Source organism: Sciurus vulgaris, assembly GCF_902686455.1.
Source record: "Sciurus vulgaris genome assembly, chromosome: 1".
NCBI lineage: Eukaryota > Metazoa > Chordata > Mammalia > Rodentia > Sciuridae > Sciurus > Sciurus vulgaris.
In genome coordinates this window covers 138,904,118-138,921,652 of record NC_136461.1, presented here as the reverse complement: position 1 = coordinate 138,921,652, position 17,535 = coordinate 138,904,118, and the positions used below count along the sequence as shown (strand labels likewise).

Below are 17,535 nucleotides of genomic sequence, written 5' to 3'. Positions count from 1 at the left end.
GGCCAAGAGGCGGTGCGCTTCTCCCGGGCGCGGCCCACGTGTCCTCTGTCCCGCCCCCCGGGCCCCACCTCAGCCCGATCCAGCGGGGTCCTCCAACGCTCGCGAGAGCCCTGTTGGCTTCCACGTTTGCCACGTTCCAAAGTACCAAGACAGACTGGAAAGCCGAAAGCGACTCGCGCTCAGAGGCGGCTGCTACGCGCCAGAACTGCCCTAAGTCTGCAGAGGGAGGGGGGAAGCACAATAAGGTACCGCCCGCTTCATAGTGTCCGTTACCATTGGCTTGTCTCCGCGTCACTCATCTTTCTACGGGTGTGGCGATACCGAGCAGGGGCGTGGCCTAGGGGTGGGCGAGCCGCGCGCTCTCGCCAGAGGAGGGAGTCACAGGTTCGGCGCACGCCAGGCCCGGGCGCGCGCAGCCTGCACGCGGGGGAAAGTCCTCGCAGGCGCGTCTGGCGGTGCTGAGGCAGAGGTAGTGCTGCTGCAGCCGGGGCCCAGACCTGCTCCTGCGTCTGACCCCGTCTGCTGCCCCCGCGCCCTCTGCGTCCCTTGCGCACTGAAGAAGCCGCCAGGTCCTTGGCAGCCCCTGTGGAGTGCGTGATGGCCCCACGCAAGAATGCAAAAGGCGGAGGAGGAAACAGCAGTAGCACCAGCGGCTCCGGTAGCGGCAGCTCCAGCACAGGCAGCAGCGGCGGCAGCAGCAGCAGCCCCGGGTCTCGGAGAGGTCAGAGTCCCTGCAGGCAGGGGGTCCGGGGGCTTGAGCGGGACGTCGGAGTGGGAACCCGGGCGGCTGCAGCAGCGGGTGTTGCGGGTTCATCTCCCCTAGGTCCCGCCGAGCGTCCTCCATCCCCAGCGTCACTCCTCCTGGAGGCGCGCGGGGCGGAGGCCGCGCTCGCCGGGCCTGGCGAAAGGGAAGGCGGAGGGGCCAGGCGGAATGGGGTTCGCGCCGCCCTGGGGTTGGTCGCTCCCGGGATACCCTTCCTGGCAGTTTCCTGATCTGCGGGGTGCAACCTCGATGGAGGTTGCCGACCTACTTTGTCTTGGGTTTAGGTGGAATTCGAAGATGGGAGTAAGAGAACCTATTATCTTTGCCGTGTATATTTTTGGGAGTTTGAAAATGATCCCAAGTCAGGAAAAGTAAGTTCCTGCCTTATCACCGGTGTTTAAAAGCACCAGTGTTTAAGAGTGTTCAGAGGCGAGGGATGGGGGGGCGGGGTTGGGAGTGATTTGAATACTCAGACATTATTCTTAATAGTTTCATGTAGTTTTCTTAACATGAGTTGCACTCACCTTTAAAATATAAAGGAATGGCATAAAATACTGGATGAGCTTTTTTTATTCTCCTCCTTTTTTCTTAAAAAAGTCCATTGAATATTCACCTTTCTCCTCCATGTGCTTACCCAGCAAAGAGAGAAAACAGATGTTTTAAATCTGTTTCGTCTCAGGTTTCAGTGGTTCTGTTTCTTTTATGTTTCCTTTGACTCATATTTAGGATATTGAAACTGGAATACACATATGTATTGAATGTGTAAACGTCACTTGAAATGATATAGCGTCTGTGCTGAGATACTCTTACAATGCATTAGTATATGTCAAGAAAATAAATCAAATAACTATAGTTATATTTCAAAGAACTGTTTCTTTCACAGCGCTCATGGTTTATTTTCATGTGTATTGTTTTTGTTTCACTCTTTCCTCTTGTTCATTCCTTATCCCCAGCTCCCAGAGTGGTCCTGTCTCATAATATTTATTCCATTAGTGAATGAATAAATGAATGAATGAATGAATTTGGATGATAGAAGTAGTGCAGTTAAATCTATTGCACATATTTACCTTTCCGAGAATATTTGTATTCTAAATGGAGATACATGCAGCTTGAAGGTTAAAGCCAGTATATTAATTAATTCACTTTTGACATAAATAAAATTTGTGTTCATTGTTCACTTGTCCTTAAATGTCAAACATGCAGAGGGATAGATTAATTGCCTCTGGAGACTGGGGTTACACTTTGAACATTTCTAAATAAGTCCATTGTGCTGCTGAGGCACCAAGCAGAGAAAGCTGATGAAGACTTTAATGTTAGTTTTGTTTTGCTATTTACATATGAAACATATTTTTTCCTTTTTTTTTTTTTTTTTTTTTTTTTTTTTTTTGAGGTACTGGGCTAGAACCCAGGCCTTGAGCATGCTAGTCAAGGACTGTACCCCTGAGCTACAACCCCAGTGTTCCTTTGTCCCATTTCATTCTTTGCACTTTTGAGTGGAGGACTGATTGCATCTAAGGAAGCCACTTTAATAGGCCTGTTATTGGTAAGAATTAGTATTGGGAAGTGTGCATGATATTCCCACCCCTACCTGATAAATAATTGGGCCATTTTAAGTCAGCTGGTAAGTATAGGAAATGCACAGATCTAAATTAACTTATTCTAACTTAATTTAGGCATTTTAGAGCAATCTCTTTGTAAACTTAAGGATCTACAGTCTTTGAGTTATTTCTCATATTGAATTCATAATTGTTATGAGACATAGCATGTAAAAAGGAATACAGAAAGGAGGAAATACGTGTTACCAAAAAAAAAAAAAAAAAGACTCAAGAATTTGTATTGAAGTTCTGCATATTGCATAATGCATTTTCTTTTTCTGTAGCCTGTTTTTTCATTAAATACTGAGTTTTGACTATATGAGGTAGAAGACACTAGGGATGGAAACCAGGATTCTTTTAATTGACATCAACACTTAACACTTTAACACTTCAGTGTGAAAGTGTGAGTCTATTTGTATTCCTTTTTTTTTTTTTCTAATAGCAAGATATACCTGAAAGATAAAGCTAACTTTTCTTTCATTCCTGTGTTTATCTGGTCATTGAGGTATGACCATTGATGTGCAAACTATTCCTTGATGCTTGGGAAATCAATAGAAGCTGTAGAATTTTTAGCAATGACATTACCACGAGACCAGTTTACTTCCTTGTTCTAATTGTGTAGATGAGAAAATTAATGCTCATTGAAGTTGTCTAGTTCATTGAAAGTTGTTCAGTACATGGAAACCCAGCTTGTTACTGGAGGACCCAAGACTAGGATCCATATATTGTTATTCTTTGCACCTTGCTATTTAAATGTTAGGTTCTCTAATATGTAAGGTCTTATAGGAATTAGAATTTGAACTAGTTTATTAAGTTTCTTTCTGACTTTCTCCCTGGCATATTACATTTGGTTTTTGAAGAAAAGGATGCCTGTTAGCTGCTAGTTAAATTTCTTTTGACTAAAATTATATTTGAAATAGCATGTATGAATATCTTAAGTCTGAGAGTGGGTTCAAATAGAAAGTTTTTTAAGATGTTTTCCATTGAGAGTCTGAATAATGGTGATATTGGTCACATGAAACATTAATATTTCTTAGATTTTTATGTAAATGTATGGGGAGAAAAGGACCCCAGTCCTTGAAGTGTACATTTGAGGGAAAGATATCTGCCTCTGATTTTATTTAACTTACTTGAAATATGATTCACCGAAGTTTAATTTCACCTTTTTCAGCTTTGTGTTTACAAAAGAAACATGAATAAATTGGACATCTTATCTTTAGCATGTGTATAAAATTTGAACTGAATGGCTCATTGGGGTCAGGAGAAGCCTCTTTCAGATTTCTTGTTTGAAAAATATTTGGTGAAGAATGATCATGAAGTCCTCGGGCTTATTTTGTGGTGCTCATGTGTAATGATTTTTGTTTGTTTAACTTTTCCCTGTCCCGTGTCTCCCACTCGTTTTCTGTAGCTTTTGTAGCTTGCTTTCCATCTGCCTGTTTATTTTGTCCAAGTATCTTGCAGTTCTTACACTTTACCGGTAGGTGTCGCTATGAAACTCCTTTCCCCTTCCAATTTGAGGCTTCAGGTTATATAATAGCAATTAGGTTTTAAAAATTGTTATTATTTAATCATCCTATACTTAAAATTACTGATGAATAATTACTTAAAAAGTCTTAAACTGGTGATTAATTCTCTTAAGATAGTTTTTAGAAGAGTTAAATCTTTCCTTTTTGTTTTAAATCAGTACTTCAAAGTCCAGACGCAAGTCACTTCTTTCAAAAGGCACTATAGGTAGTAAATTATCATCTGTCCCTATCTTTCTATTTATAATCTGTCTCATCACATTATTGACAAGCATAATTTGAAAAACAGAAGCTGTAGGATAGTTGATGATGATAGTTAATTCATGAAACCATACAAGGAAACCCAAAGTACACATCCATTGCTAGCTTCAAAGCAAAATAGAAACTCAATGACTGTTAAGCTGTCCAGTCTTCTGCCATGAATATTTTCTGTTTTTTGGGGGGTGGCCTCCTTGTTGAATGTTTTAGATTTTTTTGTTGTTGTTGTTTTTTTTTTTTTTTTTTTTTGCTCCTGTGACCAAAAGACTTGACAAGGACAATTTTATTTATTTATTTTATTTGTTTACTTATTTTGCTATAATTTTTGTAATACTTTAATGGATAATAATTTTAAAACCATATTTAAAAACAAATGTAGATGGTGGTTAAAAACAACATTTTAGTGAACAATTTCAAAATAAGTACAACATATACAAAAGAGAAAAATCAGAAAAATCTAAAATCTTTGATATTTGTAACAGAAGAGAATTTTTGACATTCTTCCACAGTGAGCATGCTAGTAAAGGCATTAGCATTCCCTTACCACAATCTGTGTCTTTAATAATCCCCAGAAATATAAGAAGTATAAAACATAGATGCTTGTTTACATCGTGTAAATTAATCCTAATTGAGTAATGCTGAGCAATGGCTGTAAGAAAGCACATTTGCAATCTATTCATGGGCATTTTAAAGAAATTTTCACAACTAAAGAAAAGCCTTTCTTAAAGATAACAGTAAAAATGATGCTCAAACCAGTATTTTGTTGTCGTTGTTCTTTGCAGATATATATGACAGTAGAGTACATTTTGATATATTTATATACACGTGGAGTATATCTTATTCTAATTTGGATCGCAGTCTTGTGGTTGTATGTGATGTGGAGATTCATTGTGGTGACTTCATATATGTACATAGGAAAATCGTGTCAGATTCATTCCACGGTTTTTCCTATTCCTAACCCCACTGCTGTCCTTTCATTCCCCTTTGTCTAATCCAATGAACTTCTCTTTTTCCTCTAAACCCTCTCCCCATTGTGTGTTAGCATCCACTTACCTTGTTAGCATTCACTTATCTGAGAGAACATTTGACCTTTGGTTTTTGGGAATTGGCTTATTTCACTTAGCATGATAGTTCGCAGATCCATCCATTTATTGGCAAATGTCATAAAGCCGTTCTTTTTTATGACTGAGTATTATTCCATCGTGTGTATCCATTTTCTTTCTCCATTCATTTGTTGAAGGGCACACTATGAAATTTAGTAGTAAGAATTTGTCCCAAGCAGTCTTATTTAGGCTTATCTTATTTGGAATTAAATGTAATCATATGCTATCTGTAAGATATATCATACGCTATCTGTAAGATATATTTGGTGGATTTTTGGTCCTTCAGAAACATACTGAAAGTGTTTTTTTTTTTTTTTTTCTTTTTTCTTTCTAATTTCACTGTTTTTAAGATTATTGACTAACTAACATATACAATATACTGCTGTTTGCATTCTGTCTCCCCTCACCTGGTGAGGGAAGAGGCCTGGTGAAATTCCCTTCCTTTAAGCAGAGGCTATCAGTTAGTGGTAGCTGCTTAATCATCCACTAGGATGAAAAGATACGAAGGCCATAATTTGACTATTACAAGAATTGTATGCTTTTTTTTTATTTGTTTGTTTAGTTAATAGCATTCGTCTATCCTGGCCAGATCATATAAAACCAGTCTTAACAAAAAATGTTCTGAGATAGTTCTTGAACACCTTTTGAGAAGACCAAGAAAATCAATCTGTGGTGGGGAAGTAAAAGGAAAAAATCTACATATATTTTAGTCTTGGGTTAAAATCATCTGTCTCATAGATTATTAGAAAATGAATATATGAGGGTTCTATTGTTAGCTAATTACAACTAAAGTAATATGGGTAGAAGATCATGTGAGCTATCTATCAGATTTTCAGTTAGCATCAAACAGAACTCCTGTGCTCTCTGATTCCAACAGAAACAAGCAAACAAAACCCACCTTTCTGCAGAAAGGCAATGCCTTTTGGAAGAAAGCTTTTAATGATTTGGATTTTTTTTTTTTTTTGGCGGTGCTCGGGATGGAACCCAGGGCCTTGTGCTTGTAAGGCAAGCACTCTACCGACTGAGCTATCTTCCCAGCCCTTGGACTCTTATTTATTTAAGAACCAAGTGGCAGGTCCCTCAACATCTGTAATCTCAATGACCTCAAACAGGAAGACTATTCTGTTTTCTTTTGAGTTGTGATAGCTAAGACCAATTTTACAATTTTTGCTTCTGTTTCCATTAAAGTATTTCTGATGATAGGAGAGTTGGAGAATATGAATGAAAGTGTGGGTAGATCCAAGAAGGTCATTGCATGCTTGAAATTCTGTGGTTTAATGTTAAAAAATAAAAAAAAAATGTGTAGCATGTATGTTTCAAATAAAATGGATGCTTTTGAGGTAGCATGTATATTGTGGCTTCGAGTATCACTTGGTGTGTTTGTATCGATATTTCATTTGCATATCCACCTTTAAGTTGCTGATTTGCCAGCTAATCTTTCAAAGATTTGAAATTACTGTGTCTTCCTGGAGTACAGATACAATTTAATCTTTTGATGGTGCTCTAGCTACAGTTACACATGAAACATGAAAATGTGCAACTTAGTTTGCATTTAAAGTACAGTACTTCTGCATCTCTTGTAAGTAGTTTTATTTTTTACTAAGGTACAAAGTATTTTCAGGTAGTCTTCCTTTAATAAAACCTCATATGTAGAGTTAGATGGGAGCAAAAAATTCTGGTGTACTATTACACAGTAGGGTGACTAGAAGACAGTAATGTACTGTGTATTTCAAAATGATAGAAGGAAAAATAATTGAAAATTTTCATCACAAACAATAAATGCTTGAGGAAATGGATATGTTTAAATATTATACAGTATATGCATGTATTGAAACATCACATGATAACTCCATTAATATGTATATTTGTATGTCCATTGAAAATAAATTCAGTTAAAAATATGCAAATAGAACCCTTTTACAAGTTATATGAATCTTTGAGGGAAAGCTCCAGCCAGCTGGGAGACCTGGAGTTGCCCAGCTGGCTCTTACTTCTACCACCGCAGCATCCAGATGCTTAGCACTGCATACATGTTTGGATAAATGTCTTTGGGTGAATGCATGTCCAGTTCCATTCTGCAGTTCTGGCCATTTCTGTTATAAGAATAGAAATTCAAGATGTTCCTTTTTTCTTCCTTTTCTTCCCTATGTCCTGCTGTAGGGGTGTTTTCTGACATTCAGTGCTTTAACTGTTCTTCTTTGTTCTAAATATTGCTGGGAATCAAGATTGCAGTTTAATTTTATCTTTTCTTCCTCAGATAAGAGGGTGCTTCAGCCATTCAATCTGCACTTGATATATATATTTTTTTTTTTTCAAGGATGTGTCTTGATTACCCTTGGCTAATGTAGTCTGTTTTAATGACAAATCACTGAATGCTATTTAGTTCTGATCAGATTGATGATGTCTATGGACAAATTTGGTATAGATGACCCATGAGACTTAACAGAAATTTGAGCTTGGTCTGTTAATCATTTTTAAAAAATGTTGCAGAAGATCTGAAGTATCTGGATTATTCTTTGGTCCCCTGTAAGGTAGAGTTGACTTGCCCAGTCTTGTGAATTTCTTCACCTGCCATACATAGTTGCACTTGCTTCAAAGCAGAGAGGGTTAGTGAATTAAATGGGGGGAAGTGGGCCATTGTCCAGTTATGGCAGGATTTCCAAGGACAGCCCTGGTAGTGGAAAAAGCTATTACTGAACTTGGAGAAATGCCAGCACTTCTCTCCTACATGTGTGCCCACAGATTTAACCCAGTGACTCATTCTGTGTGGAAGCCAGAAAGAATTAGTCCTTACTTAAAGTGAGAGAGTATTGTTTGATAAAATGATTTTATTCTACAGCTATCATTGTTGTAACTGCCTTTTCTCTTGTTTTAACATTGGCTTGACAGTTATTTCTACACTGCCATTGTATAGAGTCATGGCCATTTTGTTATTTTGTCCTGTCTTACTTCTATTTCTTGTTTACCATGCTGCTAATATACACAGTTTTTCTACTTTTCAGAGGCTGCTTTTAATTTTGGTTTTTCTAGAATAGTATACTGGAAAACCTCTTTGGTCTTAGGTTCATATGTTAATTTTATTTAGGAGCAATTATTTTTCTTATGTTGACATAAAAATCTGTGGGAAATATTTGTTAAAAGAATATTAGTCACTTAATGTTACCTTTTTGTTCCTGTATCAAATGATTTTGAGCAAGATGTTTTCTACTGAGTTTGTGAATTGTTTCAAGGGCTTGGTTTTTGGTTAAAAAAACAAAACAAAACAACTTGCATCTCTCTCTCTTCTAAAATAAAAGTATTTATGTGCTGCTTGTTAAAATTGCATCTGTTTGGAATTTTATGTATTTAACGCCTACAGATAGGTATAAAGAGTAATGTAGTGAACACCCATGTATTCATAATACAGATGAAGAAATAAGACTTGACCACATTCATGCAATTTATTCTGTGATATCCTGTTGTAACTGTTCTTGTAATTACTCTTAACTATTTCTTTATATCATGCCAATGCACAGAAATATACATCCATAATATGTTGCATGTTACATGTCAGGTGTCCATACTTGTAAACATATTTTGTGTTATATATGAAAACTACTAGGAAGTGTATCTATCTCCTATGTACAGATATACACATATACTTATTTAGCATGTGGTAAGTTTTGTGACTATGCTCTGTGTTTGTACCTTTTTATCACGGTGACCAAAATACCTGACAGGAACAATGTAGACAAAAAAAAGTTTATTTCAGAGCTGCAGTTTCTTAGGTTCAGTCCATGGTCAAGCTGAGCTGAGACAGGAGGTCATGGTGGAAGAGGGTGACAGAGAAAAGCTGCTCAACTCATGGCAGCCAAAAAGCAGAGAGAAAATATGAGGAGTAGAAACAAGTATAGTCCATAAAGGCACGTCCTCAGTGACCTGCTTCCTCCAGCCATGGCCTGCCTGCCTGCCTATAGTTACCATCTAGCAGTCATTCAAATATAAATTCTTCCAGTAGATTCATACACTAATGAGGTTATAGCACTCATATTCCAATTTTTTCACATGTGACATTGCCATATCACCTAACACATGAGCTTTTCAGGGATGACTTCTAGATCAAAACCATAACAGGCTCTACTTGGTGTACTAAGTAGTCAGACACCATCCGAGATCCTGCCAAACTTTGGTTCTTTATTTTCACATGTGTAGTCCTCCACTGTGTAAATGTGTCACTTTTTATTAAATTTCTCTACTAGGACCACTTTATTTCCTTGCTTTCTTTCAAATGCTGATCTGCTTTTCCACCTATCACCTTGTGTATGTATCTGCATGTTTTTCTACGGTATAATCTTGGATTGGGATTGTTGGGTCATAGAGAACACACATATTAAGCTTAAATAGTTATTGCCTTGTTTTTTTTTTCTGTTAACCAAAGTTGTCATATCAATTCCCACACCTACTTACAATGAATATGATCTCCTTCTGTAAAGCTGCCCTTGGTAATGTTTAATATTTGCAAGTAGAGTGGTTGTGAAGTAGTCTTTCTTTGTTTAAATGTTCATTTTCCTGATTACTAGTGACATTAATCATTTGTTTCCTCCTTTATGAATTTCCTGTTCATATATATTGCCTAATTTTCTTTTTCTTCGGATGGTTTTGTATTTTTCATATTGATTTGAAAATTCTCTTTCTAAATATTGAAACTTTTGATATTTGTATGGTAAAGGACTTCTCCCAGCCTGTTAGTATCCACATTGTCATTTTCTGTTTTGTTGAATAGACTTTTATGATTTTGATATATTGAGTAGAATCTTTTCTATTTTCTGCTTTGTTGTTTGTGTTTTTGTGTTTTAAATAAGACGTCTTTTGTAACATGTCATATTCTTTTATTTTCTCCTAAAAGATTTGAAATTTTGCTTTTTTTGCATTTAGATCTCTACCCTATTAAGTGTAGATTTTTTAAAAAATATATTTTGGGTAGAGATATAATTCAAATATTTTTAAAGGAATGGATAAGAAGATTTTGCTGAACTAGAGATGTGCCTTCTTTCTACAGAATCTGAAGTATCAGCTCTAGTATAGGTGTACTTCGTGTGTATAGATGGGGGAAGAACTGTGTATATACACAGGTATGGAGGAGCAATATCCTCTGGAATTGCTTTTTGTAGCATTGTAGTACATTCACTTCTGATAGGGCATACCCTCTACCTCTACCTAAAATACCCTCTATTTTCCACCATTGCCCTTGCTGTTTTTGGACCTTTCTTAACTATCTTTACATTTTAGAATATGCTTCTCAAGCAAGTTTCATGAAACATATTTCAGAATTTTGACTGGGATTTGTTGAATTTATAGAATAAGTGGGACAAATACATATTTATGATCTTGAGTTTTCTTATACATGAGCATAGTATTTCTTATTCAAATCTTATAATTAATTTTTAGGTTATCCAAAGTCATTTTTTTTTTTCTTTTTTGGTATGAGGGATTGAACCCAAGGACACTTAACCACTGAGCCATATCCCGAGCCCTTTTTTTGTTTGTTTGTTTTTTTGAGACAGGGCCTCGCTAAGTTGCCAAGGCTGGCTTTGAACTTGTTGTCCTCTTGCCTCAGCCTCCCTAGTCGCTGGAATTACAGATGTGCACCACCACACCTGGCTCATTCATTTTGATAGTTCTTTTAACCATCATTTTATTGTAAAACACTTAAGATAAGCACCTAAGTTTAAGTCTCCCTTGCCTAGATTCGAAAGCTGCTAATATTTTAATATATTTGCTTCATGTCATAGCCATTGATGAATCCTTTTCTTGTATGCATTTCAAAGTAAGTTGTAAACATAAGTATACCTCACTTTCCTAAACATTTGTACCTGCCATTGAGTAGAGCTCAACATTGCCCTCTGAGGTAATATTTTCATATGGTGAATTGCACAACTTTTACTATATGGTTTGAGGAGTTTTTGTAAATATATATACCAGTATAACTCAACACCTTATTAAGGAGAGAATAGTTCAATCTCAAACCTGTGTCTTGTCACCCCTCTCTGCCATCAGATGCCATCTATTCTTTGAAGTTTTCCCATTCTTTTGAAGTTTTCCACCATATCTTAGCGCTGTCTATTCTAGAATTCATTTTGCAGGTATGTTTTGTGTAAGGGCTTTTTTCACTCCACTTCATGATTTTGAGGTTCATCAAGGCTGCTGCTCACATAAATACTTCATTCTTTTTATTTCTGAGAATATTCCACAGTGCGAGTATGGCACAATTTGTTTATCCGTTCCTGTGTTGTTGGACACCCGAGCTATTCCTAGCTTTGGACTATTATGAAGAAAATTTTATGACTATTATAGAAGTCCCTCCTCCGACTCCTACCTTTTTTTTTTTTAGACATATGGCTTCATTTTCTTGAACAAATACAAGAAAAGAATTGCTGAGATATAAGGTAGGTGTATGTTTAGTTTTATTAAAAGACTGTCAAACTGTTTTGTAGAGCAGTTGTACAGTATATTTTACACTCCCACTGACAGTGTGTGGGAATTCTACTTGTTTTGCATATGTATCATCATTTGGTACTGTCAGTTTTTAAATTTTTAGCTGCTCTGTTGGGTATGCAGTGGCTTCTTGTTATAGTTTACAGTTGCCTTTCCATGATTACCAGTGATATCAAGACTTTTTCTTATGCTTATTATACACATTATCTTTTTTTGGGATGTTTCTGTGTAACTCTTTTGCTCATTTTTTACTTATTTATTTTTTGCCTCGTGTCTTTATGTGTTTGAATGGAAGTTCCTTCCAGTATTGCAAATACTTCTCCCAGTTAATTTACCTTTTGGTTTTCTGAATAGTATTTTTTAAAATATTTTTTTTTAGTTGTAGGTGGACACAATACCTTTATTTTTATTTTTATGTGGTGCTGAGGATCAAACCCAGGGCCTCACGCATGCCAGGCAAGTGCTCTACCACTGAGCCACAAGCCCAGCCCCTGAATAGTATTTTTTGAAGAGCAAGTATTTGTAGTGCCGACGTTCTGTTCTTCTTTTCTGATTTTACTCTCCCTGTCGTAAGAAACTTTTCTTATTCCCAAGACACAAAGCTATCCTATTCTATTTTCTTCTAGCAGTTTCTTAGGTTTAGATTTTATGACTAGGTCTGTGATCTTCCTCAGTTTAATTTAGAATTAGGTTTATGTTTTTTCTCTATAGCTGACTAGGGGTTCTGGTACAATTTGTTGAAAAGACTTTGCTTCCATTATTGAATTGCTTTTGGTGTGCAAACGAGAGTGCAAGTGTAGGTCTATTTCTGGTTTGTTTATTTATTTATTTTTTTGTATTGTCTATTTTCTTTAAGTTTGTATGACACAGTCTTGAATACTCCAGCTATATAGTAACTATTAAAACCACATAGTGTACAGTTTCCAAATTTGTTTTCCTTTTAAGAATATTCTAGTTCTTTTGTATATCCATGCATACACATTTTAGAGTAAGTTTTTACATAATGAAGCACGCTAGACTGGGCATGGTGGTGCATACCTGTAATCCCAGCAGCTCAGGAGGCTGAGGCAGGAGGATCTTGAGTTCAAAGCCAGCCCCAGCAAAAGCAAGGCACTAAGCAACTCAGTGAGACCCTGTCTCTAAATAAAATACAAAAAAGGTCTGGGGATGTGACTTCGTGGTTGATTGCCCCTAACTTCAATCTCTGTTACCCCCCCCCCCCCCAAAAAAAAAGAAAAAAAGGAATGAAGCATGCTGGTGTTTATCATAAGAATTACTTTGAACCTATAGACCCAAGTTTGGGAAAATTAGCATCTCACTGAGTCTTCCATTCCATAACAGTGGTATAGCTCATCATTTATGTAGGTCTTAAATTTCCTTTTGCTTTGACTTGTAGTTTTTGGTATGGAACTCTTACACATTTTTTTGTTAATATTTTTCTAAATATTTTAAGTTTTTAAATGCTAATGTAAATGGTGTTTTTAAAATTTTCACTTTGACATTGAATGGTACCAGTATGTAAACATGAAGCTGATATCTGTACCTTAAATCTTATGATTTTACTAAATTAATTTTTAAAATTCTAGGAGTTTTTTTTTAAAAACCTCTTTAATGTATTTGGGATTTTTTTAAATGTAAATGTCCTGTCACCCTTAAATGGGAACTGCCTAACTTCTTTCTTCTTCAGTCTTTTCTTGCCTTACTGTATCATGGAATAAGATTGATGCCAGCAGACTTTCTGACTTTGTTCAAGCAAGTAGAATATCAGCTCTGCATGTTTTACAGATACTTTTTATCAGTTTGGGGGAAATTCTTTATATTTCTAGTTTAAGAAATTTGTCAAATACTTTTTCTTTATTGTCATTCCATGTGGTTAAGCTGAATTATCCTTATATACATTTCTTTATTTGCTAGTATTCTGGTCTTTGTTCATGCTGGATGTAGTTCTGCAATATTCTTCCTTCTTTTCTTTTCCTCTTTTTCATTCCTCTCCCTCTTCCCCTTTCTTCCATTCCACCCTTCCCTTACTAGTAATTATGATTGGTACTGAGTATTTTCTCAGCATCTATGGAAAAAAAATACATACACATGTATATTTAAATATATATATATTTCTAGTTTTGTACTTTCACTGGTAAGTTATCATCACAAGTGTTTTAGTTTAAAACTACCCATACATTTCTAGGGAAAATCTTATCTGGTAATTATACATATATATTTCAATATTATTGGTTTAGTTTTGTTAATAAATCTATGAATAAAATTGACCCAAAATTTTCTTCCTTGTTTTGTTTTCAAAGTTATCCTAGACACATACATGAATTTGAGAGTGCTTCCTCATTTTCTGTTCTTTGGCATAGTTTGTATAGAATTAGTCATTGAATAGACTCATTTGAACCTTTTTGTTGGTTTATCTTGCACAGGGCATTGCAAATAGGCATGAAGGGAAATGGCTTTGTTTTTTAAATGTTATAGGATTATTTAAATGTGGTTTCTTCTTGATTCTGGTTCACCAAGTTCAATTTCTCTTTCTTTGTAGGTGCTTTTGAGTGAGTTATTTTCTAAAGGTTCTGTCTTTGAAGTTTCAAAACATTCTGGCAAAAGGTTTGTGGTTTTAGCTGAGCCTCTTGTAAGCAGAATATAGCTATCACGTGCCTGTATTACCTTGTAACAAAATAAAGCTTCTTTTAAAAATCACTAAATAGTAAGCCATTTTATATTGGTCATTTGGTTTGATTAACTCAATATGGAATCCTCCTTCCTCTTCAAATGGTAATGATTAGCACCAGGTACATGAGTGTGTTCAAAATTGAACAAACTTCTTCATGAACAAAACATAGTGCTTATCTTTGAACTTTAGGATTTATTTGATTATTTTGTGTTTTTTGGCCCATCAGTCTATTTGTAACCAGTGCAAATAGAGGCCTAGGGTGCCTGGCACAGATCCAAGTCACAATTACTGACCAGTTCCTTTGCTGCTGTGGAGATATTAATAGATGTTTATGCCAAACATAGCCAAGTATTTCATTGCATGCTTGCTCTGTAAGATTACAGAGGTAGACTATTTTAAAGATGAAATTACTGTATATAAAGGTACAGATGTCTTAAGCAACTTGTGTTTATTGTTTTCTTCTAGAAGTATTGCAGCATTTGTGTTAATAAGTCATCAGGCTGATTTTTAGAATTCTCTTGTGATCAGTAAGACATTTAAGGTGCATGAGTAAGGGTATAAGATTGAACAAGAGAGCACAGTTTGCTAGTTTGTTTATTTGAAAGAGCTAGAAATAAACTGTGAACTGTGTTTAAGACCCACTGCCTCAGGTGGTCTTTTACCAGTGCCTTTCCAGCTTTTCTGTGTTCTCGGTTTATATTTACCCATGTTTTCAACATAAGCTATTTCAAATTTCAAACTCTTTTTGAGCCAAGACCTTACTATTGCCTTTAATTTTGACAGGTGACTCCCTCTGATTTTGCACAGAAATCAGAGGACATCCTTCAGCCTCCCTCATCAGTCACATGATGAGTGGGGTTTAGCCTGGGAGTTGTATGACATTGAGGACCAGCTGACATGAGGCTGATTATCCCCCTAACAGTTAGGTAGCATCTAGGAGCCATGGTGTCTATGAAAGCCAGTACACTGAGAATCTTGGAGAAAGATTGCTCTAATTTGAATGTGAAAATACCCAATAACTGAGTTTATATAGCAATTACATCTTTAATATGTAGTCTAGTAAAACCCCTTTTCTTTCTTTAAACCAAGGAGGAAGCTTGGGAGTGTGGTGGGTGAGTGGAGATGACTTGCAGCACAGATAATATTTGCCATTTTGGTAGTCACAACTATTGGGGTCCTTCGGTCCCCATCTACCTATGAGTTATGAGACCTGGGACTCTATTGATGTCCTCAGTAGACTAGACTGCTGTTTTCTCACAGACCTTTAGATAGCAATTATATTCTGGGAATTTCTTCCTCCTCCATCACTTCCTACAGCATATACACACCTAGCTATGGTCTTCTTCATTTAATGAAAACCAAAAGAAACCTTCAGGACCTTCCTCCCCCTCCCCTGTGTGTGTACTGTACCCAGCCAGATATTACAGTCAGTATTGTGGGCTCCTTTTCTTCTTCCTTCTCCTTATGTCTTTCGAGCCAAAGGCTACATACTACTGAAATCCTGAATGCCTTCCCAGGATTCCTTTTTTGGTCCTCTTCTAATTCTATGACATTCGCTCTCCATAGCTTTAACTATTATTGATTGATGGCTCCCAATACCTTGAATGGTACCAATAATGATAGAGAAAAACATAGTGAGTTACATAGCACTTACTGAGTGTTAACAATGTGTCAGATATTGTATACTTATCTCTGTTTTTCTATATGACTCTTCAGTAGTTTTCTAGTTTTTTTTTTTTTTCTTTGTAGATGAAGAAATAGGTTAAATTAATTTGTGAAAGATCAAGACACTAGTAAATATCAAAACTGGAGTGCAGATCCCAAATCAGACTCTAAAGCTATTCTGGTTGCACATTTTGGATCATTATTATTTATTACGTAGATTACTCATAACAGTTCCCATTTCATCTTTTAGTCATAGCTATCTTTATAAACTGGAAGTAAGATCTTGTTCATTTCCTTATTTAAAAGAAACCTCAAGTTGTTCCATAAGGTGCTCAAGATGTGGTTCAGATTCCTTAGCGTGATAAAGGAGGCTTTTCATGATCTTCTTCCTCCTACTCTCTCTACTGGTCCCTGCCTTACCCTGTTTCCATTTCATGCCCCAGCCATTCTAAAATCCTCTCTGCAGGCTGGGTCTTTTATTTGCTGTTTTGTCTTTATGACAGCTCTTCAGTGATCTTGCATTTCTTTGTCTGACTCCTATCTGTCCTTTAAGACTAAGTTCCTTTGTTGGTTCTTCCTTATTCTCCCTTCAGTCACTTCCCATAGACTGAGTTTGAAAACCTCCCTCCCCTTTACAATGTTCTTCTATAGAACTTGATATGGTTTCTTCAACTGATCAAAGTACGTTGAGGCATTCATGATATCAGACAACAAAATAGCTTCATACAGAACTGCATCCAAGAACTAACTCTTCCACTTACCAATTTTTGACCTTAAGTAATCATAAGCCACTTTAAGCATCTTTAAATCTTTCTCTATCATTATAAACATATAGCACTGACATCATAGTTAGGAGGATCGACTGCAAAGTGACTTAGGGTGAGAGTTTTGTAAATATATTTACTACTCATGTGGTGATGGTGATGTTACCATGGACAAACAGCTGTCAGTCCCACTTGATTGTAAGGAACAAAATCCAGACTTGAACTCACATCAGTAATAGGAAGTTTATTTCATTTAAGAAGACAGCCAGAGGTAGGGCTGGCTCGCTAAGGAACAATCATTTGCTCAAATTGTCTTCATGGATTCATGTCCTTCTGCTTTTCCACTCTTATTTTACCCCATGGCTGGATCCCCTTGTGCATCCCAGAAGATAAACCGTGGAAGTATGCTTCCTTGTACACATTCAGCAGAAGGAAAGGAATTTCTTTTTCTTCTTTATTTAGAGCTAGACTTCTTGCTTCTCGCTGGTTCATGCTGGCTCAGGCCTGCCTGTCTAGACTGGGCTGCCCAGTGATACCTGGGTTGTTTAGGTCAGGGGTTGACTTCACGGACCGTGCAGTCACTCTTGCAGCTATTCAGCTCTGCTCTTGTAGCCGGAGAGTTGCTATGGACAGTAGAATCAGCAGATGTAACTGTGTTCCTATTAAACTTTATGGGCACTGAAATTTTCATTTTATACAGTTTTTTTTTACATTATGAA

At 36.7% G+C, this 17,535-nt stretch overlaps 1 protein-coding gene across 7 annotated transcripts in view; it reads left to right on the top strand.

Moving 5' to 3' along the window:
- Positions 1-367: 367 nt before the first annotated feature.
- The window catches only part of ASPH (aspartate beta-hydroxylase), a 247,931-nt gene continuing 230,763 nt past the window's right edge, over positions 368-17,535 (top strand). For 2 of the 7 annotated variants that reach the window (XM_079156074.1, XM_079156073.1), the window contains exon 1: positions 373-721. In XM_079156074.1, coding sequence (XP_079012200.1) covers positions 598-721 — 124 coding nt within the window. In that variant the 5' untranslated portion in view covers positions 373-597. Of the gene's footprint in view, positions 722-17,535 lie in introns of all 7 variants that reach the window. The other 5 variants (XM_079156075.1, XM_079156077.1, XM_079156079.1 and 2 more) reach the window with 4 other exon arrangements.